The sequence below is a fragment of the Diplotaxodon limnothrissa genome, linkage group LG11 (assembly GCF_057381915.1).
Source record: "Diplotaxodon limnothrissa isolate DT_005_m linkage group LG11, D_limnothrissa_male_GT1.1, whole genome shotgun sequence".
NCBI classification, from domain to species: Eukaryota; Metazoa; Chordata; class Actinopteri; order Cichliformes; family Cichlidae; genus Diplotaxodon; species Diplotaxodon limnothrissa.
The window spans coordinates 37,934,948-37,961,785 of record NC_140606.1 but is presented as its reverse complement, the minus strand read 5'-3'; the positions used below and the strand labels follow the sequence as shown (position 1 = coordinate 37,961,785).

The 26,838-nt window shown below is 39.3% G+C and overlaps 1 protein-coding gene across 1 annotated transcript; it reads left to right on the top strand.

The window, feature by feature from the left end:
* Positions 1 to 2,537: 2,537 nt before the first annotated feature.
* On the top strand, positions 2,538 to 25,901 carry LOC146623550 (uncharacterized). Its single transcript, XM_085364949.1, has 25 exons — positions 2,538 to 3,016; positions 6,421 to 6,673; positions 8,597 to 8,625; positions 9,265 to 9,556; positions 9,785 to 9,825; positions 10,139 to 10,412; positions 11,250 to 11,297; positions 11,585 to 11,628; positions 12,002 to 12,287; positions 12,659 to 12,702; positions 13,259 to 13,544; positions 14,054 to 14,097; positions 14,402 to 14,675; positions 15,058 to 15,107; positions 15,196 to 15,269; positions 15,446 to 15,660; positions 15,773 to 16,026; positions 16,665 to 16,817; positions 17,791 to 17,938; positions 19,599 to 19,628; positions 19,876 to 19,923; positions 21,783 to 21,863; positions 24,627 to 24,670; positions 24,828 to 25,095; positions 25,581 to 25,901. The coding sequence occupies exons 2-25, from the start codon at positions 6,430 to 6,432 to the stop codon at positions 25,583 to 25,585; spliced, it is 3,276 nt and encodes a 1,091-aa protein (XP_085221075.1). The 5' UTR covers positions 2,538 to 3,016; positions 6,421 to 6,429; the 3' UTR covers positions 25,586 to 25,901.
* The last annotated feature ends 937 nt before the right edge of the window (positions 25,902 to 26,838 follow it).

Here is a 26,838-nt window from a genome sequence, read left to right as displayed (position 1 = left end):
TTGTTCACAGCCGGCACCTTTCTAACTTTGCCAGCATCGCCTTTAAAATCTGTACCTGATCCTGAGAGTTGTTGTTGTGGCGGCTGAAAAGCTGCAGCCGTGTGTGTTTGTAACAGCAACCGAGTGTAAGTATGAATAAAGATTGTGCTGAAAAGCATTAAACTGTGGACGAGTCTGCTGTGGGGATACTACACTTTCTTTTCTCATGGTAACCATGATATTGTAATATTTCTCCCAGAGAAACTTTGTGGATGAATGCTGGGCTGCGCTGAGCCAGAAAGTGAGTAATATCACCTATGACTGTATTTAAATGATGCAGCGTTCACTGAACATGTTCAGTTTAAAAAACTCCTACATGTAGAAAAGATAAACAGAAAGATTAAATTCATCAGGTTGGAATAAATGTTAATCAGGTGTGTAATTATCACTTACATCATTTGCTTGTAACTGTGTCTGGTGTAATCTAAACATTTATGAGACGTTGATGAGATAGAAAAAAAACCTGGAGAAAAGTCGCATTTACCTTTTTTTTCTCAGGTAGAAACGTTGGCGTCTGTTATTGAGCTGATTTTGGAAACCCTGGCTGGTCTGAGTTACTGGGAACTTGAGGTTTTCAAGGAAGTCCTGCGTAAAATTCATTACAAACATTAGTCAGACATCCAAAGAATCATCTACATGAGGACAGACCTGCAGGACACGGTGTTTTTCATGGTCCTGACTTACGGTGAGCGGTCAGTGGAGGAGACCATGGAGGGTTTAAACGAGATGAAGGGGGCTGATCTGGCTCAGAGGCCGTCAGACTGCAGCCCAGAACCCAAAAGTAAGACAACAAAGAGGAAATAAGTTAAATGAACTATGGTGGTTAAGATGTCTCATAAGTAAAGTTTTTGTCTTTCATAAAAATATTGTAGAGAAAAGACAGATTGTTGTCCAAATCAGAATTTATGAGTGTTCAAGGAACAAAAAAATGACAAAAAGTGACTCCTTCAGTCTGAGAGACTGAATAACACAAACAGTGTCTATCATAGTTGAGCTTTAAATGTAATGTTGAAGATTATACAACTGTCAGTTGGTAAGTAAGTCTCTTGGGAGTGACTTTGAGCACTTTTCTCCTCAGAGAAACACTCTGTGGACGAACGACGCTCTGCACTGATCCACAAAGTGAGTCATGTCACATCTCTGATTCAGTACAAGACAGCAGGCTGAAAGTCAGAGGACTAAAGTATCATCAGTTCTCATGTTGAGTCATTTTTCTCATGATTTCTGCTTTTTTGTGGTTATGAGAAATCATACTGAACTTTCTAAAAGACCTTATTTGGATAAAATGGATAAATAAATAAATGTCCTGCAAATTGAATGACTTTTCCAGGTGGCAATGGTGGCAGCTGTGAAACAACTGCTTTTGGAAGCTTCGAATGATTTGAGCTCGAGGAGTTCAAGAGATTCCTGAAGTCAATTTTTATTTGGATGAGTCTGTCATACAAATCACAGAGTCCATCATCAACCAGAGCAGATGTAATGAATCTGATGGTGGATGAACTTGGTCATCAGTCTGTGGAGGTGACCAGAGAAGTTTTCATGCACATGAACAGAACTGATCTGGTGCAGAAGTCACCAGAGAGCAGCTCAGCATCCAGAGGTAAGACCAACATGCATGAGTGTAAACTCTGTGTCATCAACAGGTTTTTGTGTTGGTGGTGTCATGGTGGTGCAGTGGTTAGCACTGTGTCCTCACAGCATGAAGGTTGTGTGTTTGAGCCTCCTGGTTGGCTGGAACCTTTCTGTGTGGAGTTTGCATGTTCTCCCTGTGCCTGCATGCTTTTCCTCAGAGTGCTCTGGTTTCCAGTCCAAACACATGCTTGTTGGCTTTATTGCTGGTTCTAAATTAAATGTGGGTGTGAAAGGTTGTCTGTCTGTTTAAAACCTGAGGTGGACAGGTGTACCCTCTCTCATTATCACAGCTGGGAACCCCCAGTTACTTTGGTTGGACAGGATGGAGGGTTTCTTTGTTGGGTTCTTATGTCATTTTATTTAGTTTCACATGATTTTCTCTTTTAAATCATCTGTGTCGTCTGAAGGCTGATTCTACTTGGATGTGTGATGATGTTTGAATCCTCAGAGTTGATGGTAAATGTCTTTCCTCCTCAGAGAAACACTCTGTGGATGAACATGGAGCTGCACTGTTGAAGAGAGTGAGTGTGACTCTAACTCAGCTTTCATTCAGTAGATTCAGGCTGTAAATCATCCTCATCTTGAACATTAAACACGATGAAACAGACGAAGCATCTTTGAAACTGGATGCTTCTCACAGTGTTAATGTGGAGTCTGCAGCAATAATGTTTCCACTGACGACAGAGTGAAGGACTCCGCCCTCAAACCAGCGTCCCTCCCTGTACCATTGTTAATTCAGTGGGTTGGTTTCGCCCCCTGTTGGCTCTCCAGGAGACTGCAGGTCTTCCTGATCGTTGACAGATGTTTAGTGAATAACAGAAACACACAGTGTTAAAGATTTATACCGTCTGTGGTAAATTACAGCTTAAGAGTGTTCAGTCAGACATAAGTAGCTCTAGTTAGCATGTGAATGTGATGCTTACTTTGGATTATGGAACTTTTTATTATTATTAACGGATTCAGTATTTATTAAACTCGGTGTATCCGTTGTTGCTTTGGAGATGCAGAGACTGATTAAAGAGACACGACGTCACTCTTTCTACTCATACCTGAGCCAAAGGTAACGTTGATGGAAAGGCGGTAACATCTATTTCAACTCGGTTTATTTCTATGGCGCAAAATTAGAACAACAGTCGCATCAAGGCGCCTCCGTTATTCAGGCGGGCTGACAGCTGGGAGGAGAGAGACGCAGAAAAGCGGAAGTTGTTCCGCCTCAGCGTTTACAGAAAGTGAGAGAAAGCAGCGGGAGAACAGTGCCTCACACTAAGCTGCTTCACAAACACTGAAGAATGATTTTCCATCAGCAGTGATTCCTGGTGTTCACATTTTACATGAAGTATTGAAGGTAAGCGCGGCATTAAGTTCTGCTTCCTCCTGGAAGTTCACGTTCGTAGTTCTGCTTCCTTGTTAGGGGAGTGCGAAGGCCCTCTATCTGCTCTGTTTCTTCTTCTTCTTCTTCTTCTTCTTCTTCTTCAGGCAAAACAAGTGCCTGTTTGAGGGCCTAAACATGCTCAAAAACTCAGCCACCTATTTGGGGTTCTATTGCATAACCTTCATATTTGGTCAGTGTCAACTACACACCCGGGCCATGTTAAACTGCGGAGCTTTTGAGTTTTCGGGACACGGTGAGGCCGTGGCGCCACGGCGAATTTCGATGATTCGCCATGAAAATCTTATTGCCTCTCACTCTGTCATACATTGTCCGACCTGGACCAAAGAGCACACATATGATAAGGCTTCAGCCCTGAAACATCTGCAACCTCAAATTTCTCCAGGAAAGACTTTTTTTTTTTTTTGCCTGTCCCGTTTGGATCTTTAGCCATCAGAATTGTTGCCTGAAGGCCAAGAAAGATGCTTTACTTTACCAGTTGGATCATCATGGCCTTGCCATATTTGTCCATTTGATTGACCTTCATTATAATTATGTATTTATTTTATTTTTGGTTGTTACAGGCGGGACAGACATGACTGGGGGATAGGACAGGGAGAAAGAAAGAGAGGGAGAGAAAGAGTTTTTTTTTTTTACCTGGATCACCTGTTGAGAAAGAAAAAAGAAAACAAGCAGAAGAAGACGAGAGCAATACAATAAACAACATCATGATGATCTATGTGAACATAACAGTAAATAGGGGAGACTGGGGATAGTTGTAACGTGGGTCAGTTGTAACACTTCCAATTTCTCCAATCAGGGCTAAGTTTCAAATGATGTGATTCATCCTGTGCATGCCCAATTCAGTTCTGCTATCACATGTGAAAAATCAGCACATTTTGTCAAACACAGACAATTTAACACGAAAAAAAGTAATTTGTATGCCAAAAAGTAAGTTTTTCTACTTTATTTCAATGTGTAATAGCATTATCTGCTTTGCAGTTAAACTCATCAAACTTAAATTATGTTATTTGTATGTCTATGGGGATATATTCTGTGTAGGTCTTTAGTGCTAATGTTTTAGCCGTTGGCTGTAATGTTAGCTAGTTCATGGCTATAGGAGTCTGGGTCAGTTGTAACAATAACGCAGATGTTAAAACTTACCACACTATTACTTTAACTTATATTAAACAAGTTGGGGCAACAACATCAGCAGAGAGAGGTTCACTGGTCGCATTTGTATATGTGGTTAATGCCATTGGCAACACAATTCCTCCACTGTTTGTGTTCCCACACATACATTATGCAGACCACTGTGTCAGAGATGGACCAGTAGGAAGTACTGGTAGTGGAAATAAATCAGGATGGGTGCAAGAAACAGATTTCCTCATCTTTCTGAAGCACTTTGCAAACCACACCAAGGTAAGCCATGAAAAAAAGTAATGGAATTGCGATGCTGGTGAACAACTACATTTTTTCAGCTTCATTGTTATGTTCAAAATTGGTGCAAGAGTTGTAGGTTATAATGCCCACTGAGCCAATGAGGCCAAACTCAAGGAAGACCAACCAAAGTTAATGAAATATTCAGTTGCAGAAAATTCTATAATTTGTCTTTTTTGGGGGGTTGGAATATGTTCAAAAGCTAGATTTCTGCATTCTGTCACACACACACACACACACACACACACACACACACACACACACACACACACACACACACACACAGCTACATAAATGGCTCTAAGTGCATTCATGTGTTGATTAAACAAAGATTACATGTTAATATTTTGTTAGTACCCTTATTTCATTGTGTTACATTTCACCCCAGGATATGTTACAACTAACCCAGACTATGGGGTTAATTGTAACATTTCACTCTTTGTGTTTGAGACCATACCATGCAATGGGTAACTGTGCTGCAGAGAAAATAGCTGCACTATTTAATAGCCGAGACATGTAAATACTTTGCATTACATTTTGAATCCACTACCTTAAAAGAGCTCCAATTTACAGACAGAAATGTGAAAAATGTTACAACTATCCCCGGTCTCCCCTACTAAATGTTAAACATTATTGTGCAGCACGTAAGATCGACAGCGCACAGTGTGCTTTGAGGTAGGAGCCAAAAAGGGTGTAGTTTGTGTGTGTGAGTCCCCGTGTGTACACCTGTCAGCATGGACACGCTTGTTTTTAAAAGGTTCCTTCATGTAAGTAAATAAAAGCCTTGTTGAGAATTAAAGTGTTTCTCACCTGTGAGAATCTAGAGGGCTTTTAATTTGAAAGAGTTTGTATAAACCAGGGGTGGGCAATTCATTTTCGCAAGGAGGCACATTTGAAAACGAGACTGCCTCCACCCCAGAGAGAAGGGTTACATCTCCTGGGTCTAGGTTCAGCTTGCCCCTCTGAGGGCGGGGGTACCTGGACCTGGGATATAGAGTATGTTTGGGGAGTGCGACTGTCTGTGCAGTGTCTATTTGTGTCTGTCTACACGTTGGGTGAGTGCCGAGTATTTGGTTGTGCATATGGGGTGGGAATGCAGGTTTGTGTCCGCATGCACCTGTTCATCTGCGTCTATAAGACCCAACCTCTCTGGGTACATCTCAGGCCCTCCAAAGTACGGAGGCCTATCTCCCCTCACCACACTCCTTGCCGGTGGCTGATGCCCTGTGTGTTGGGGGTTGGTGGTTTCTAGTTTATTGTGATGGTGCTGTTTTTATTATGTTGCTCTTTTTTTTTTTGTTTTCTTTCTCTTCTGTTTTTTTTTCTCCATACAGGTGATCCAGGCATTTTGTTTGTTTTTCTTTCTTTCTTCCCCCCTTCTCACCGTCTCTTCTCCCCTTTGGTTTTCTTTCTCTCCCTCTCTTTCTTTCATTCTTTCTCCCTGTCCTATCCCCCAGTCATGTCTGTCCCGTTTGTAGCAACCGAAAATAAAATAAATACATAATTATAATAAAGGTCAGTCAAATGGACCAACATGGCAAGGCCACGATGATCCACTTGGTAAAACAAATCCACTTGGCATCTTTCTTGGCCTTCAGACAACAATTCTGATGGCTAAAGATCCAAACGGGACACACAAAAAAAAAAGAAAAGAAAACGAGACTGTTGTGGAGGGCCTTTCCAACAAGCTGAACTCAAACTCACACACTCACGCTGCTGTGGGTTGCATGTTTTTATTACACAATTTTACTCAAGGTTCAAGCTGATGTTTGACGTTCACGTCCAATCACAGTTTTCATTTGGGTGATAGAAAAGTAACAAACGTCCATGTCAGTAATGTTGTCATTAGTGAAATACAAAGCAGTCCGTTTCCATCCATCAAATGAACAAACAGCAGACATGCTGTCCTTCATGTATAATATGATTTCTTCATTTTCCAGGTGGTAACTATGACGACTAAGAAGCTGCTCATTGAAACACTGAACCAGTTGAGTCCAGAGGACTTTGCTGAGTTCAAGTCACTCATTGAACTGGAGAAAGATCTATCATCCAAGCCAAGGGGACGACTGAAAACAGCAAACACACAGGATGTAGTGGAGCTGATGGAGGAGACGTACAGAGGAGAGAGTGTGGAGGAGACCAGAAAGGCTTTAATGAAGATGAACAGGACTGATCTGGTGCAGAGATTATCAGGTATCACCTCAGGAACCACAAATAAGAGAACAAAGAATTAAATATGTGAGAATACTGCACATAGTTCATCACATTCATATGAAACCAGGTGCTGACTGATAGAAAAATCTCTTGACTCTGTGTTGTGTAGTGAATGATGAACAAAGACGTTTATATTTTAGTGCTGCTTTTTATAACGTGGATTAGAGCAGAATATGTGCAGGTCAGGCAGGCTGGCTCATTACAGGAGGCTCAAACACAGCACACTACAAAATAATAGCAGCTTATAGCCGGTGTGCAGTGATATTATGTGACTGTTTCAGGACTTCACAATTACAACAAACCACTGAAACTCTTCTTATTAACAGTTAGACAGTTACAGAGGTCACATGCTCTGTATAGTGGTCGCACACGTGCTGATACCTAATGATCCCACACAGTGCAGTGATCCACTGCCTCTGAGAGAGGGCGCCATTGAGCCAATAAACATCACAAATCCATTGTGGTTATTATGGAATCACACACACCATAAACACTGTTACACAAGCTCAGTTACAGTATTTTGATCCGATCAGAACAAAAACATCCAACATCATTCAACATGGTTGGAAAGTCTTCAAGCAGCTCTACAGGTTATAATTATGTCACTATTAACCCTCATCATACTGACTGAAGTCTGTGGTAGATTTTTGTCATACCTCACAGATGTGTTTTTTCTATCATTTAAATTTTTAATGAATTTGTTAGTTTGTTGCTAATGTTTCACACAATTTTCTATTTCTGCTTTGATTGGTGCTTCTTTAAAAATACAAATGTTTGTAGGTGTCAGAGGACTCCAGTCAAACAATTCCACCTTTACAGTTTTAATAAATGGGACTTATTAACTGTATTGTGAATTTATTCAGTTGCAGCTGGTCCTAAATTAAAGTAACACACAGTATCTAGTATCTGTCAGTGTTTATAAAGAAGAAAGACTCAGATGCCATCACTGCCTTCATCGTCTGGATGGGGAACTTTCCAGACAAGAAGTTATCAGAATGTTGGAGACGTAGCTGCATCTACTGTACCTGAGAGAGCTGGAGTTCTCTGGTCACGCAACCCATATCAAGGAAGCATGTAACAGACACGCATGTGCAGCACGCTTTGGAGAGACAAAGCGCTTCATGGAGTCACGACCTCCAGCTCTCACTGGGGCAGTTTGAATCTGAATGTGCAACAAGTGGGTGAAAGTAGCACCTCCAAGTTTTAGGCCATGGTTCTCAGCTGGTAAAGGGTGGAGTGCTCACTCCAGGTCACGGACGAGTTCGCCCATTTGGAGGAGTTTAAGTATCTAAGGGTGTCGTTCACAGGGGAGGGGAGAGTGGAGCAGGAGACTGACAGATAGATTAGTGCTGTGTTTGCAGTGATGTGGATGCTCTGCTGATCTGCCCTGGTGAGGAGAGAGCGGGCCCTGATGTTTTAGATTTGTAGGTGGAGCTATGTTCCTGCCCATGCATATGGTCACAAGCTCTGAGGACTGAAAGAATGAGATTATGGATACAAACAGAAATGAGTTTCCTTTAAGTCTATCTGGGAATGTCCAAGTTATGTCCAAGTTACGGTTGGTTAGCATGGGAGAGGCAGCCTGGGACCCTCATTGGACAGAAACGCCCGGTCTGGAGTCGACTCCCGTCACGTTCAAAGACATGTAGTGTATATTTATATATGTGTGTGTGTGTGTGTGTGTGTGTGTGTGTGTGTACACACACATGAAAGTGATCAGCGATCAGAGTATCCTGTGTGTGCTCTCATTCACAAAGTTAGGCCTCTCTCTAAAATCATTATTAACGAGTTAACGAGGTTTAAGTGTCACTTTGATGTGAAATCTTTCATGTTCTAAATCCTCATAAAGCCTGATGATAAAACAGTTTCTAATCTGACTTTTTCTCTTTCTTTTCTCCTCAGACAAACAGTTTCCTCCACTGAGCCAGAGAGTGAGTAACGTCACATCAGTCGACTTCACACAGTTCAGCTTTGATTCAGTAGATGAAGACTGAAAATGATCTTCATCTTAAACACAAATCATACACATGAGATTCAAGCTGCAGCTTTGTCATGTACACATGAGTTTTATACATGATTGGTGTAGAAATATTAAACCTTATTTACATTTTAAAAGCAGATTAAATTCAAGAGTTTCTGTTTATCAGTAAAGATGCGAGCAGTTAAAGCTCCCCTCTGTTTGTAAAATCAGGAGACTCACTGCAGTTTTTGTAGCTCAGTCTTTGACAGAGTTACAGTCAGGCAGTAAAACAGAGTCACAAACCTGTTCATGAAAATTAAATCCTTCAAAAAGAGGAAAAAATGAGCCAAGAAATAAAAAACCAATCCAAGCAGGTACCCACCGAGCACCAGATGTTCATGGAGGTTATTTTCTGCTCTACATCTGGTCGACCGGTCATGACCTTAAAAAGACGCAGCTTTGAAGGTCAAAGGTCATCTTTTCAGGTTTTTAGAAGGAATTGGATTCAAACATGAATTTATTTTTAGCACACTAAAATGTTTCTGTTGATTAAAAATCAAGCAGACATTTGAATGGTGCATCGCTGTCATGTGACCTCTGTTTTTACCAGGTAGAAACGATGGAGTCTCTTATTGAGCTGCTTTTGGAGACACTGGCTGATCTGAGAGGCAGCGAGGTCAGAGACTTCATCCAGATCCTGGGAAGAAAACATGGCTCAATGATCCCCATGAGTCCGCCTGAGATGTCAGACCTGCAGGATGTGCAGGACGTGCAGGACGTGGTGTTTTTGATGGTGAGGACTTTTGGCCAACAGTCAGTGGAGAAGATCGTGGAGGTTTTAAAGGAGATGAAGAGGACTGATCTGGCTCAGAGGCTGACAGACAGCAGCTCAGAAGCTCAAAGTAAGATAAAGACAAAACATGTTAAAATGATAAAAGTGTTTCTGCTTCAGTTCATATTAGAAACAGTCAGATTTACAGAGCAAAGAGAGCATTGTTGACGAGCAGAAAATGATGTTCAGCAGGTTTAAATGTAACTTTTTTTTTTTTTGATCTCTGTGTATTTTTTTAAAGCTCGATTAGCTTTTATTAAACACTTATTTCTATTTCTGTTAATTTCTCTTTTTTCAGACAAACATCTGGATGAACATCTGTCTGCACTGATCCATAAAGTGAGTAACGTCTCATCTGTCTGACTCTGCAGAGTTCAGCTTTGATTCAATAAGATGCAGTTTGAAAATCATAATTTCATCATTTAGATTAAACAGTTGTCACAGAAATGTTTTTAGATTAAAAATCAAAGATTATTAAAAAGTGTGTTTACATAAATACATCTTAATAAATCAGATAATAAAAGAAAACAAAGTGTTTCAGAGAAAACATTGAAAACATTCAAAGTTTAAAACAGCTACAAAAACATAAATCTGTAATTTTCTCAGTGAGGAAACATTTTTTCTTTATGAATGTTTGCTTTGAATTTTCCAGGTTGCAACAATGGCAGCTGTTACAGATGTGCTTCTAGAAACACTGGAGGATTTGAGTGATCAGGATCTCATCAAATTCAGGTTGTTCCTGCAGTTCACTCGGTTTCAGAAGAGTCTTCCACAAATCGAACTGAGAACTGACAGAAGAGAAATAGTGAATGAGATGATTGATAAACTTGATCATCAGTCTGTGGAGGTGATCAGGGAGGTTTTAACAGACATGCAGAGAACTGATCTGGTGCAGAGGCTGTCAGAGAGCAGCTCAGGACTCAAAGGTAAGAGGAAATAATCTGTCAGAGTTTCTGTAATAACTTTAATACATTTTATTTATTCATTAAAGTTTATTTAACCAGGAAAAAATAAACTTGTGACATTAAAAATCTGTTTTACAAGAGTGTCCTGGCCAACAAGGACAGCTGTACAATAATCATAAGCTGCATAAATTAATACATCAGATATGTTGGGATTATTCTTAACTGTGTGTGGAAGGATTTTAAATATAATATTACACCTTACAGTAAAAATTAATTTAAAGAATTAAATCAGAGAAACTCACAACAAGAACTGCATAATATAAACTTTATTATCATTTATAAATGAAAGAATTTGTTTCCTCTGATTTATTTTGGACAGACGTTGATAAATGAACACATTCAGGTTGTACAAACACAGTAAAATTAAACAGATTTGTTTTCATATTTCAATGTTTAAAGTAAAAATATTCAGCTTATTGAATCAGTGACTTTCTTTAGTAAATGTTGTTTTAAAGCTCTTTGAACTTCTTTCCTTTGAAAATATTTTTCTTTGTTTTTTGCATTTTGAGCTCATTAATATCAGTCTTGTGTTGTAAATGGATCTTTATGTTAGCTTTGATTGAAACTCCACTATGGAGACAGACGACCTGTATGAGGTAAATGATTCAAAGTCTTTTCAGTGATTTCTCTGTGATTGTGTAACTATGGCCTCCTCCTGCCTTCAGTCAGCACAGCTGAAAGTGAAATATTAAAGCTTTTTATTGTCAGGACTCAGTGTTATACTCAGGATGAGCACACATAAAGGACACACACAGTGTCTGTGTCATGTAGTTACAGTTTGTATTCAATGTGTTGCAGCTGCAGGATCATCAGCTGAAGGATTTGATGTGGAGGAAACAGAGAAAGGTCAGTGTCCAGAAAACACATGAATCAATAAATACACTCATTGATATGAAGATGAAGAAGATGAAGAAGAAGAATTACTGAATGAAACAGAACTGGATCATTTCCTCACACGTTGATAGTTTCCCATCAAATATGACTTCATGTTAACAAGTTTAATGTTGTTATTAATCCAACTTACAAGGATCATCAGAATGAAATCAAAGCATCAGTTATTTCAAAGTGTCTGATTATTAACACTGATGTTAAATCAGTCATGAATGAAGCTTTTAATCTTTCTTTTCTGTCAGAGAAACACTCTGAGGATGAACGTTGGCCTGCACTGATCCACAAAGTGAGTCATGTCACATCTGTCTGACTTCAGATCATCCAGCTTTCATTTCATAAACACAGGATAGAAATCTTCAATAGAAACAAATGATTTGATTTTGATTGGAAAAGTCAAAGTTTGATAAGTTGAGCGTGTGCAGTGAGGGAGGTCTGCAGCAGGTCAGAAAAGTCCTGAACTTGTTAACAGAAGCAGAATAATTGTTAATCAGCTGTTTGTGATCATTGTGACAAAGATGACCAATGACATCATCACCTTATGTGATGGATGATGTCATCTAAACACATCTACATTTGTAAAGTGTTGATGAGAAAACAAACAAACCTGAAAGTGAGAAATGTCACATTTATCTCATGAACATTTTCTTTGAATTTTCCAGGTAGAAACGATGGAGTCTGTTATTGAGCTGCTGCTGGAAGCTCTGGATGGTCTCAATGAGCTGGAGCTCAGTGAGTTCAGTCAGACCCTGCGACAAATTCATCATGACAAATATGACTCAGTCCTCTCATTGATGTGGTACAAGTGGACAAACCTGCAGGACACAGTGTTTCTGATGGTGCTGACTTACGGCCAACAGTCAGTGGAGAAGACCATGGAGGTCTTAAAGGTGATAGAGAGGACTGATCTGGCTCAGAGGCTGTCAGACTGCAGCTCACTGCCTCGAAGTAAGACAACAAAATCAAAACTCATTAAAGTCATAAAACTGTTTTCATGTCTCATAAACGTCTGACTAAAGTCTTCTTTGACTTTATAAATAATATTTGTAATAAAGACAAAAAACACATCTTTAAAACATATTTTATGGCTGTTCTGGAAAAATCTACTTCAATAAATCCATAAAAATGAGACCAGATTAAATCCAAATACTTTGTGAGGAGGAGTAAAAATGACTCCTTCATACTGTTTATTATTGCTGAGGAGGTTTCAGTGTAATTCTGCATATTGTCCATTTTTCCAAAGTCATATTTCCTGAATAATTGTCAGTTAGTTGTTAAATGTGTTTGTCATGAGTGACTTTGAGCACTTTTCTCCTCAGAGAAACACTCTGTGGATGAACGACGCTCTGCACTGATCCACAAAGTGAGTCATGTCACATCTCTGATTCAGTACAAGACAGCAGGCTGAAAGTCAGAGGACTAAAGTATCATCAGTTCTCATGTTGAGTCATTTTCTCATGATTTCTGCTGGATGTTTGTGACAAACTGAAGCTTCATTCAGTTTGACTTCTTCAGCAGTAATTTTCTGCAACACTAATGTCAGGATGTCTTTACCACTGAGGATGAGCTGAGGAAGTGTCAGCATGTACATTTGTCCTGACTCTTCAACAGGACAGAGAAATCTGAAAACATCAAACACTTTCAGCTTAAACAGGAAACTTTATTCTACTTACAAATATTAATAAAGAATGAAAGATGATGTGAAATCAGGGAAAGATTCTTGATGGATATATTTCAGTTTTTATCTGCACAGTGAGAGAAGAACTGCAGCCTGTAAAGAAAAAGTATTCAAACCCATAAAAGTGGATCACAGTTTTAGATTTTCTTCATTTTTTTCATAAACGTACCGCAACTAGTAAATAGATGCTTGTGTTTGGCTAAATAAATATGTGACCCCGTGATTGTGTTTATTGTTCCAGATGGCAACAATGGCAGCTGTTAAACATCTGCTTTTAGAAACTTTGAATGATTTGAGTGATGAGGAGCTCAAGACATTTAAGAGGCTCCTGCAGACGATCATTCCTTGGAGGAATCTGTCATTCTTCTCAAACAGGTTCAGTCAGTCATCAACCAGAGCAGATGTAGTGAATCTGATGGTGGATGAACTTGGTCATCAGTCTGTGGAGGTGACCAGAGAAGTTTTCATGCACATGAACAGAACTGATCTGGTGCAGAAGTTACCAGAGAGCAGCTCAGCATCCAGAGGTAAGACCAACATGCATGAGTGTAAACTCTGTGTCATCAACAGGTTTTTGTGTTGGTGGTGTCATGGTGGTGCAGTGGTTAGCACTGTGTCCTCACAGCATGAAGGTTGTGTGTTTGAGCCTCCTGGTTGGCTGGAACCTTTCTGTGTGGAGTTTGCATGTTCTCCCTGTGCCTGCATGCTTTTCCTCAGAGTGCTCTGGTTTCCAGTCCAAACACATGCTTGTTGGCTTTATTGCTGGTTCTAAATTAAATGTGGGTGTGAAAGGTTGTCTGTCTGTTTAAAACCTGAGGTGGACAGGTGTACCCTCTCTCATTATCACAGCTGGGAACCCCCAGTTACTTTGGTTGGACAGGATGGAGGGTTTCTTTGTTGGGTTCTTATGTCATTTTATTTAGTTTCACATGATTTTCTCTTTTAAATCATCTGTGTCGTCTGAAGGCTGATTCTACTTGGATGTGTGATGATGTTTGAATCCTCAGAGTTGATGGTAAATGTCTTTCCTCCTCAGAGAAACACTCTGTGGATGAACATGGAGCTGCACTGTTGAAGAGAGTGAGTGTGACTTTAACTCAGCTTTTACAAAAAATAGTTTTTAGTATTGATAGAAATGAAATAATGTTTTCTTATGAAACTTGAAGTTTTGCAGTTCATAAAGAGAGTGAAGTAAATATCAAAATCACCAGCTGTCTCTTCAGTGATTATTCTAAAACATATAAATATTAATGAAGACATCTTTTTTTTTATTAATATTTGATATTTCTACTACAGTTTCTCTGGAAATTAAATAAAAATAAATCTTTAAATTGTCCAACAGAGATATTATACAGTAACTTAATACATTGTTTTGGTTTTACAGGTAAAAGAACAGGAAGCTGTCAGACAGATTCTCTTGGAAACACTGAATGAATTCAGTCAAAAGGATCTAAAGAAATTCAAGCAGTTGCTGCCGTTCACGTGCTTTAAGATGAGCCTGCCACAAATGGAGAGGTACTGGTATACAAACAGGACAGAAGACCTTGTGGATCTGATGGTGGATAAACTTGGTCATCAGTCTGTGGAGGCGACCATGGAGGTTTTAACAGACATGAACAGACCTGATCTGATGCTGAGGCTGTCAGAGAGCAGCTCAGGTGAGACCAAACAAAGTTTAATAAATAGATTTTCATAATTTACAATAAACTTGTTTAAACAACTTCTAATCAACAAACATTAAAATAAACAGGAAACACAACAGACGTCCAAAAGTAACTTTGCATAAATGATCAGAGCTGAATCCAACCTTTCTCTCTGTCTCTGTCTTGTTCTGACATCACTGGTGAGAATATTTGAATTCATCAGCTTTTGATCATCTTAGACGTCACTCAGCTGCACGTCCTGCTGAACATGTTGTTCTGATGTTGAAGCAGCACTGCACAGCATAAAGTGATCAAACAGCAAACATGTGGACAGTTAGAGGATGATTTTATATGTCAGCATAACATCATTCATTTGAATTCTTTGTGTCTCAACAAGGACGAAAAACTGAAAGAAGTTCAGAGCTTGAAGGTTGTCAGAGCCTGACGGTAATCCCTTCCATTCATCCATTTATTGCTAAAGTTTCTTTCTTTATAAACATGTGTACTTATTGACTAAAGAGACTGTCCTCTGCAGCAGGACTGCAGTGATTGGACTAAACTTGAACCTGAGGTGAACAGTACAGATGCAGACGAGGCTCCAACTTACAGGTAAATCAACTTCCTGAATGCTGCAGCACAGCAAACTGGAACTACAGGAAACAGTTCAGCTTTGGATTTATTCCCAGAGGAAATTCTTCATTTTGCATCCGATTCACACGACTACTCTCTGTGTTTCCATTCACTCTGTTGTTCCTTCATGAGTGTGTATTTAATTCCTGTTTCAGCCTTCAGTCTGCAGCAGGACTCTTTGAATGCAGAGTCTCGGGCTTGCGCTGGGTCTGTAAGGGAAAGACCAGCTTTCAGTACCAGTTTAGATCTTGGGAGGGACACATGGAGAGGATGGAGAGCAGACAATACATGCCTGCAGGTCCTCTGATGGACGTCACAGTCACTGCTGGGAAGTTAAATGAAGTTCACCTGCCACACTGGATCTGCATCGGTAAGAGGACATGAAGGAAGACTTTCAGATGTTTGACATTTCTGACAGTGAGCGCACAAACTGTTATAAACTGTTCTTCTCACCATGTTTGTGTTGTTGTGTTCTCCTGCAGATGACATCCCTGACATATTGGACACGTTTGCAGTCCTTCACATAGATGACTGTGGAGATGTTGTGGAAAAAGTGTCTGAGGTCACACCAACACATGTCAAGTTAACTGAGCCAAATTTCTCGATGATAGCGGCTCTGATACGTTTCATATTTCCTCCAAAAATCAGCTGTTACATGTTGATGTACTATAAACCCAACACATCGTTCCTCAAACTCCACGTCTACCTGATACGACAGGATCCTGCTCTGGAACAGGTAACTGAACATCTTAATGATGTGAAACAGGACAAGATTCCAAACATTAGGACCGACTGACAAAAGACAAAAGAGACACTGAAAGAAAAATGTGTTTTATATTGAACCCAATTGTAAAAATGTCTCTATTGCTACAATAAATCTCTTCTGTTTGATTATAAGAATATTTTTTAATCATAGTTTTTCTTTTAACATCAGCAGCACCTGTGAGAGTCACTTTGCTGATAAATCTCTTCACTGTAATCTGGAGATTATTTGGATCCAGACCAGAGTTTATAATATTACATCATACAGACTTCATATAACAAAACTCTGATTATTAAAAATTAGTCACTTGTTATTAACCCGAGAGTTCACAAAGCACCCATGAAGATGCAAAATATTGATCACCTTCACATGGTGATACTCTCCCTCTCAGAGTTTGACACAATATTTCACAACAATCTCTGACTTTATTCTCATTAATGTGACTTTTTCCTCCCTTTTTCTTTTCCAGCAGACCATAATACTCTCTCACAAAAATCTTATTGCTTGGTTATAAATGTCATTTCAAACACAGATGGTGTAAGTTGGTGTAAAGTTAACCCCTATTTTTGATTACTTTGCTTTTTTGTTTCCTTTTTTTTTTTCTTAAACAGGAAATTGCTGAGAAATATCGTGAGAAAAATGATGAGACAAAATCCCATTTGAACTTTAAAAAAATCATAAAGCATCCCCCAGACCCGTACCTGCAAACCAAGCGTCTTTTCAGCCTCAAAGCCGACAACACAAGTGCAAAAATTCAGCCGAAGGTAAAGTTTGTAAAGTTTGTGCTACATGTGGATCGAAACCTTGTTGACAGAAAACACATCAGGCCTTATTTTAGCCAGAATGACACGGCTGCTCTGAAACATACATGTGTCTTTGCATTGGCTGAGTCAGTGAGGTGAGGGCCATCACACCAGGGACTATCAGCTGTCTTTGTTAGCACAGCTGCACACACTTTAACACAGCAGTGTTTGATGCTGTATTTCAGTCTTCTTCAGGTGCTGATGATAGTTTTACCTGAAGAACATAAAATAATGGTAAAAGTCAACATTAGTGTTTCAGGAAAATCAAGTTCTGAAGAAAATCCTAAAACTCTTAAGTTCAAAAATTGAGTTGCAAAGTAATTATATTAGTGTGCTGCTATTTTTTTAAATGGCTCATTTAAATGCCATCACCTTTTTCCAAAATGACCTGATAGATAAGGAAAGTAAGAAGTTGTGTATTTAAAAAGAATAATAATAAAAAAACAAACAAATGTGATTAAACTGAGTAAAAAGGTCTGTAGGTCATTATGTTTTTATGCCAGTTCACATTTTTCTGGGTATTTTTGTTTTAGTTTTAGTTTATTATGAAACTCTTGATGTGAACAAGGTCAAAGGGCAAGTGCTCAGGTCATATTAGAGCATATTTAAAAAACTCAAAGTCTGAGCCTCAACATTGTTTTGACTGAAAATCACTTACATCTGTCTTACTGCATCTAAATAATATCACAAGTCCACAGATAAACTGTCTTTTTATCTTTAGTCTCTGTCACCTACACTTTGTCCATCAAATATATTTAAATAAGAAGATTTAAAAAGTAAAATGTAAAACTTGGAGGCTCCATTTCTGTACTAATAGCCAGATGTAAGAACCACAACTGTGTGTGTGTGTGTGTGTGTGTGTGTGTGTGTGTGTGTGTGTGTTTGTGCTCACAGAGGTATTTTAAAGTTCTTTTGTTTTGTTTTTCAAACACAGGAGTTAACCCTCAGATACAATAGGCTAAACTTCTATGAGGTGTACCTTAAGAATCCAGGCAGTGAACTCATACTTACACTGGTGCACACTCACCCAGCTGATGGTGAACCAGCTGATAAGCCACTATGGGAATGTGAAATTCACGCAGGTCAGTGGTTATGAAGCAATATTACCCACACTGTTACTAATATAAGAAATACTGTATGTCATAAAATGTCAAATGTAAGATGTTTTTTTTCCATCAAACTTAAAAGAGTCTGCAGCAGTTTGATTGACACGATGTTTCCAAAAGTATTCACTCGCTCATCCACATCCTTTCATTCATGTGTTAAAATCGCTTCCATGGCCTCAGGTGTATAAAATCAGCACTAAGACATGCAGACTCTTCTACAAACATGTGAAAGAATCACTCGTTCTCAGCAGTTCAGTGGTCCTGTGATAGGACGCCACCTGTGCAACAAGTGTCGAGTCGCACATTTTGAAGCCAGTATGATAACCTTATCCCACCAATGCTGTGGACGTCCAGCTTTTCAGATCCAGTTAAAATCCAATCACTCAAAAAGATCCTCTGGAAAAGAGTAGAATTCTTAGAACAGAGTTTATTAAACAGTGTCATATGAACAGCAGAAATCAGTACAATAAACCAGGATGACAGAAAAAGTGAACAAGCAAAGCGAAGCAACCCCGGAGTGTAGAGCCTCAAAGCACAAACAGCACAGACACACAACAGACAGACAGGGAAGAAGCAGCAGAGCGGGGCATATCGACCCTCCTCTTATATGGGATCAGTGACCCCTCCGCCTGCCGTTGGGTACTCTTTCATCCTTTGTTCTTTCTTTTCATCTTCCACGTATGATGCATAACTTTCTGACCCTGCCCCATAACTTTTACATCCATCATTGAATTGGCTCACTTTGTCAAATTGATGAGAAAACGGCAGTTAACAGTTAATCAATTTGACAATTTTGTCAGGTACGCATGCCAGACGTAAGCTGCTTTCTATGCCGAGTAAAGCTTTTTCTTGCCTTCTGGTGGCTGAGGTGAGAACCAGAATCCCAGCTTCACGCACAGGGGGCAGGTTTGTTTGCCGTATAGGCATCGAAAGGGCTGGACACAGCGTGAGGCGCTACAGATAAACGCAGAGAAAGTGTCCTATGCGCATACTTTAGCAGTGCCAAAGAAACCTTTGTTTGAACCAGTCACCGTTGGCCATAACACAGTCAAAGGTTACTTATTGATCCTAACTAGTACATTTTCAAACAGTATTGATCAGCATGTGTTTATACAATAAAGGGCACAAACTTCATTAATATAATTGAAGATAATCTTTGACCTAAATATGTGGGTCTTGTGATTTTGAACGAGTAGAAAAAATACTCCAGTATAAGTATATATTTAGTATATAGAAGTACAGCTGACTGTATGTATAATATTTTGTAGCAAGGGAATTTCACCACAGGACTAATGTTGTGGATTTTCTATGATATATATGACATATGTACCTGTACACACTGGACATATACTCACATATGTAATCATATATTAGTGGTATTATAACAAAGAACGACAGCCAATCAGCCACAAAGTGACGGGCCACGTAAAATCACAGAGGCCTCCAACTTTCTGCAGAGTCAGTCGCTACAAACTTCACGTGGCCTTCAGATTAGCTCAACAACAGTGCATAGAGCGTTTCAGAGAATGGGTTCCCATGGCAACCAGCTGCTTGAACACTCGGCTTTATTCAGATGAAACTTTCATATTTAACTCTAATGTCAAGTATCCATATTTTGATTTTCCTTGAATTCCAGATGACCATCCAGAGTCTGGTCAAGCTGAAGGTAAGATATCACACGAAAGGAGCATTTAGACGAACCTTTTACTCAGATTATAAATGAATGATTTTCTTCTTCTTTTTTTGTTTTTTAAGTAGACCAGAGTTTAGTGGAATATCCTTTGGTGTAGTTATTTAATTGTTTTAATTTGGTGGCACTGAGTCTCTAATGTTTCAGTTTGCTGGCATAATGAAAGTTAAAAAGTTTGAACATTTGTTAAGAAACTAAAAACTTTCCTTGTTATTTTTAACAGCTGCAGGATCCTCAGTGGGAGCAGCTGCTGTCAGCTCTCAGTCGGCTGGTAGGTTCATCAATATTACCTGAGTTTAATATAATGAAACGCATAGAAAACTGATCAATACTAACTGTACTTATGTTCCCCAATGACTAAGATGTTGCTTTAAATTTTAGAGATGATTAAATTGAAACTGAAGCTTTGTCCTGTATGGCATGACCCTGACCTTTGACCTTGAAGTATTGCATACTAAGATGGTGTATTTGATCATCTTCACCCATGTGATTGGACAGAATTGGCTGAAATCTTTGGCTTCTATAAGCCTTCAAAACTTTATGGCATCATTGTGAACTGAAAAAATAAAAAGTGTGTTGCACATCTCCTTCCATGCTGCTCACATGTCGTATTACTGGATATGGATTTTTGTTTTTTTACTTGATTATGGTTTGACCTTAACCTTTTGGTGTAAGTTTGATGCTTCTTTTCTCTGCTTGCATCTGAGTGTTATCCTCTTGTTTACTCTTAATATCCGACATTTTTATTGTCCTCTTGGATTATTTCAAACATTATAAAGATGCACAGCACACTGAGAATCCATAGCATAACGCGCAAACATGACATCAATTTACCTGCTGATTGCAGCGAACAAACATTTCCACAGAGGGCGTTGGCATGTTTCAATTAGCGATCCTATTATGCACAAATTTAGTACATCCAAACTCAGTTCATCAGTCTTTGTAGTGAAATAATGTCTTTAAACTCCAATAGCGTCACCGTTTTCCTTTACGGCTTAAACAATATTATCACTCACCAGCTTTGATGAACGAGTGACATGTTGATCCAGGCCTCAACATCAAATCTGTCGGGAGTACTCACAGACGATCCAGTAACTTTTATTCGAGTTTGACGGTGATCCTTGAAATCCATATATCCAACATATCCATTAATGAAAGATTATTCCTTTGTCCACGGGCAGGTTTTTTTACTTTTTATAGTGGCAATTCCTTTTGTTTGACAAACCAAACATCCCACAATTAAAAGTCCACAAGCCACTGCTGCACCGAGATACTATTCCGTACGCAGGCAAAAGAAGTCCACTGTCCAAACTTGAAAGTTGCGTTTTTATGGTTTATTTTATCCAGTTTGGCAATAACAAGATCCATTTTTTTTTGTTACTTCCTGCTGCTTCTCCTGCTCTGGTAAAAAAAAACATAGGCCCACCCCAGTGCATGCTGGTCCTATACCAGTCTCTTTATTTATAGAAACAAAATGGCCCTACAGCTCTTACTGCCTAATTTAACAAACATCAAACAAACAAAACACTGAAACAAATATTAACCTACAAATAAACTTGTAAATAAACCCCAAAATATAAATAAACTAACAACAAACTTTAACAAATTTCCAAATAATAAAAAATAAGAACAAATAGCTCCAACAAAAGCTTTGGGGTCTGTTTTACTGTAGAGTATTACCCCAGAAATCAGTTTAAGCTGCTGGTGGGGAGACTCGCCTCCCTGTAACTGCCTTTGTCTGCGTGCCTGCCCTTCTGTCTCTAGCAATATAACTAACTGACGAGCCCAACAAATGAAATGATCACTAGTGCAATCATTAAAAAGTAAAAATGTAGGAAAGCAGAGGAACTACAGTCTGTGTTTCCATTAGACATTTTTATTAGTTTGCTGTTATCATGTCAGATAATCAGACCAATTAATTTAATGAAGTAAATTTTCCTCATAACCTTTAGAGCAACCTTTTATTGATATTATAAATGAATGATTTTCTTTTTTTTTTTTAAGTAGACCAGAGTTTAGTGGAATATCCTTTGGTGTAGTTGTTTAATTGTTTTAATTTGGTGGCACTGAGTCTCTAATGTTTCAGTTTGCTAGCATAATGAAAGTTAAAAAGTTTGAACATTTGTTAAGAAACTAAAAACTTTCCTTGTTATTTATTAACAGCTGCAGGATCCTCAGTGGGAGCAGCTGCTGTCAGCTCTCAGTCGGCTGGTAGGTTCATCAATATTACCTGTTCTGTGGTTTTATATAATGTGACACATAGAACGCTGATGAATCCTAGTGAACAGTCAATCACACCTTTTCTCCCGCCACAATTTTACTTTTCGTTAGCTTACATACTTTGTTCTGTCTTCAAGTTTTCATTCTAAAGGAGGAGCTCTCAGTCTCTCAGCTCTCGGTGGCAGCGAGTCACTAAACTCAATCCTGCTTATATTTCTTTCTTTACAGAGATAAATATAATATTCATGTATTCAGCCCTCTGTGAATCACTTCCTTATCATGCTGGAGGGGTTTGTGAGTCCCAGGCTTTTTCCTGAACAGCTGATTTCCTCCAACAGAGTGATGATGGTTGTGTTGTCTTCTAACTTCATGAAGATTAACAATCTGAACAGCAGCCTGTTTGACAGGAAGTCCAGTATCCAGTTGCACGATGTGTTCCTGAAGACCAGAGTGACGAGTCTGCCAGTCAGCTTCACAAACAGCCTGCTGAGAGAGAGTTTGTTATATTTCAGATGTATGAAGAGAGAGTGCAGGGCAGTGAAGACGACATCATCTGTGGCTGTATTCAGCTAGACGACAGTTATTATTAAAGCTAACGCCTACTGGTAGATCAGCCCAGTAAATACTGTGTTTCTGTATTTTTACTGGTTCATCTGTTTCACTTTCAGATGAATCCCAAAGAAGTGGTAAAGTACAAGGTTAGATGTTTCACATGATTTGTGTATAAAAAGAACTGCACTTTGTGTTTGGCTGTGGTGGGTTCCCTTTGGTTGCTGACCTCATATTTGAAGTACTGCAAAATGCCAGGGAATGAATGAATAAGCTCTTATTCAACAATGGCACCAACCAGCTTTTCCAAATCTACTGATGCTGTTGACTGGACTGTCAAAATGCATAAATCGAGTCAGTTCTACTTTTACCACCAGATTTTTAGCACCAGTTAACGAATGTTTTTAGATGTTAAAGAATTCAACAGAACTTGTGGTAAAATACCAAATATAGAACTGTACCACATAGTGCCATTTTCTGTATGAAGCTGCTGGCTCTGTGGACATGAGGACGATCAGTTTGAGATATTCTCAGATATCTATTGTTTGCAGCACTGAACTGGTGTCCCTGACTTGACTGAAGACAGGTGGGATAGAGTTTTATCCTTAATGGGGACGATGTTCAGGAAACTGGAAGTGTCAGCAGGTGTTCTAAGGAGCTCTGAAAGAAAAGCATCTGGACGTCTTTCAGTTTCTTGAAGACGTTTCAGAAGCTTCTTCAGTTCTAAGAGCGACTGGTGGAGCGTCCCAGATTTTAAGCCCTATGGGAGTGTCCCCAAGAGGGTCGTGGACCCCCTATTGATCCTCTGCCTAATCACATGAGCAGTACTAGAAAAGTTACCATTCCTGGTGCAACTCTGTAAGCCTTAGTCTTCTGCAAGAACAACACATTTCACAGCTGTCTGTGGCTGTTTTATCATGTCATCAATACTTGCATGCAATGTGGCAGCTGTTGGAGAGATGTGATATAAAACTCTACAGAAAGATCCACAGTAAACACTGGAGTGGAGTTTGAATCTGAGGCTGAAGAAGATGAGGAGCAAGACGGTGCACTGAAGTGCTCACACTGTGTACACTTCTCTGTCTCGCTCACCTTCCTGTGAACTCATCAAAATCATGCAGAGCAACAAAAACTGCAACCTGGGGCAGTCCTTATTAAGGGTTACTTACTGTGGACCACATCTCAGAGTGTTCATATTTAATATCGCTGGTGCTGGGATTCTTATATTTACATAACACAATAATATCAGCTGGACAGGAAATGTTTGAAAGGCTGCCTGAATCATTAAAGAAGGGTCTGATGTGATCAGCACCTGGATGTGAGCTGATTGTCAGCAAAGTTTCCTTCACTTTGTCTGGAGTCAGTCTTGGCTGTTGGATCATAGTGTCACGGTCCGCTGTGACGGACCGAGTGGAAAGTGCGTGGAGGACTCAGGTGCAGACACGAGTGATAAGGAAGTGGACTTAAACAAAAGCGAGCCTTTTATTGTGGCTGATGAATACAACAGAAGCAAACCAGAATAAGGGCAGCACAAGAGCAATAACTAAACAGAAACCTAAACTGGGAATAAACTAAGGTAAGGCTATGACTTGGAATATAATAGACCGGGCATGGAAACACGGAGGGTGGGAACACAGACGACGCGACACAGACTGTACGAAACACAGAGACTAAATACACATGAGGGATGATCAGGGGAAGTGGATGCACACGGGGAACACAGGTGACACTGATAATCATAACAAGACACGGCAGGAGTGAACGTAACACTGATGGGAGATGGGCAAAGTAAAGCAGGAAGTACACAGAGGTTCAAACAGGAGGAGAGAGAGCACGGGGAGAACGCAGACATAACGGGCTGGGGAAAACATAGAATAAAGCACAAAGAGAGACGAGGGCTCATAAATACACAGAGGGGCACACAGGGGGTAAGAGTCACGAAGGGAAAACACATAAGGAACAACGTAACAGATCAACCCAGGAAGCATGGCCTAAATAAAGAACAAAATACAAAAATACATGAAAACTAAGAATACTGGGCCCACATGGCCCAGGACCATGACACATAGAGAGTGATGGATTCAGGATTTGCTGATTGGGCATTTTGTGACAGAGAAAAGTTGTTTCATTTATTATGTATCATGTATTTATTTTATTACAAAACTTTACAAGTAAAGATAATCTCATTTTTATGTCCTTTCTCAGAGGAAAACACTGTGGACAAACATCTGTCTGCACAGATGCAGAAAGTAAGTAGAACCAAATGATTCTGTCCTCACACCACAGCTTCACTTAATTCATTACTTATACCTGTTATTAAAAATGATCATGTGTGATGGTTTTGTTTACTTATTAATCAGTTATCCTCTAAGAAGGTTATTATTAAATCACTTTGTTTGTTCCCAGGTGTTAACAGTCCAATCAGACAGAGAGCGGATTATGGAAATATTAGAACATGTGGAAAAGAAGGACCTTAAAAAGTTCAAGTGGCTTTTGGTGGAGCTCAAACCCATCCCAAAGAGCGAACTGGAGGATGCCAACATCTGTGACCTGGTGGATCTGATGTTCGGGGCCTACACCCAACATACTGTGGAGGTGACCAAGGAGGTTTTTAGGAAAATGAACAGGAATGATCTGGTGCAGAAGTTGTCAGACACGAGCTCGAGATCCAAAGGTGAGAAACTAAATGGTGTAATTTATTCCATTAATGTTTTACTGTCAAAACTTTATATATGCACTGTTCTTAAAAACACGCATTTATTTTAAAGTCAGTACATGACTGTAGTGTGAACTCAGAGTGATGAGACTTCAGTTTGAAACATGGAGGGTTTGTAATCTAGGAGCAGATTTGAGATTAAACTTTAAAATTCTACCACGAGTTTGAGTAAAATGATGAAAGGAAATCAGTGAATGATCAGTGTAACTGTTAAATGTACAGACTGAATGTCTGATGTTACAGTACTGCAAATACTTAATGATTTCAAAAGTAATATCTTTATATATATTCTTAATCAGTCACCATCTGGTGTGAGCGCACTTTACTTATAAAAATTGTTTTGTTTTTAAAGGAAGTACATACAGACGGGTAGTTTGTTAGAAGCTTCTTCCTGGTTCTCCTGGATTCTGTCCTCTTTATTCCGTCTCTTCCTGTGTTCTCAGACTGACATCAACGTGATGCTGAGATCAGGTCTGTGGGTCTGACCATCTGCTGCAGGACTCTTTATGTCTCTGACTCTCTGTTCGGGCTCGCTGTCCTGCTGCAGGATAGATGCGTCACTCTTAGTCCTGGCGATGGATCAGAATCTGTACTTTAACATTCGTGAGATTCTAAACCTCAAACTCCAGAGTTGCAGCTGTGAACCTGCACAGAGCCTCCATGATGTTTCCCTTTTACCTGCACACACCTGATCCAGACAGCGAGCAAAGCAACATCTGTGTGAATCTACACAGCATGGCTTTGATTTGGTGCTTGCTGCATGAACTGATCAACTCTGATAAATTATTATATTTTCACTGGTGACATGGGGCTAAAAATATGATCAGATTTATCCACATGTTTTCTTTATTAATGTGACAATGTTGGTATCTGTGGCTGTGTGGACGATGAGAGGAAATGTAAAAAGAAATGAATTTGTTTTAGTGGTTTTGTTTGTTTTTTGTTACTCATATGTAGAATGACTTCATCCTGAAGCACGGAGAGATGATTTTACAGTGAGTTCCTATATCTTCTGTCATAGCAGCACATTCAGTTTTTTCTATCAGTACAGTGTGTGACAGACTTTACAGGTAGCCTGTTGTGCTTTTCTTCGTTCATATTCTTCATACTTCATATAAATATTGTTGTTTGATGCTCATATTGAACATGATCTTTTTCATGATCTCTTCTTGTGGTCGTTGCTCCGTCTGGAGGAGAAAAGTTTCAGGACCAACTGGGTGAAGGTTTGACGTTACTGAGGATTACAACACGTCTGTTTGTCACATTTTAATCAATGAGAATTTTTTAATTGGATAAACATTTGAGAATTTGATACTGTCATGTATGTGTTTGTTTTTTTGCTTTTTTACTAATTATTTTCAAAATATTCTTTTATCTGATATAAAGAACTTTAAACCAATCACTGCCTTGTTTGTCAAAGCTGCTGTACAAATAGCTACAACAGTGATGTCTGTTTACTGTAAGACGATCATTTTAAAATGTTTTCTTAATTTTAAAAACTAGAATAATCGCCTCTGAAGAGCTGTTCAGTCTTTGTCTCCGGGGGAAATTTGGCTTCCAGCATCTTTCACAAAAAGAGAAACAACAACAAATAAAGACACATAAGATTCTATTATGAACGATGCAGATGGATCGGTGCTGTGACTGCAGCGATCCAGAGGCTATATTGTCTATCGTAGTGAAGAGAGAGCTGAGCTTTAC

Bases quoted from the DNA above. Each gene is read 5' to 3' on its own strand.
- LOC146623550 (XM_085364949.1), top strand. From the start codon at position 6,430: ATGACGACTAAGAAGCTGCTCATTGAAACACTGAACCAGTTGAGTCCA. The intron at 8,626-9,264 runs GTGAGTAACGTC...TGTTTTTACCAG, and splicing joins TTCCTCCACTGAGCCAGAGA to GTAGAAACGATGGAGTCTCT. The intron at 15,270-15,445 runs GTAAATCAACTT...TTCCTGTTTCAG, and splicing joins GACGAGGCTCCAACTTACAG to CCTTCAGTCTGCAGCAGGAC.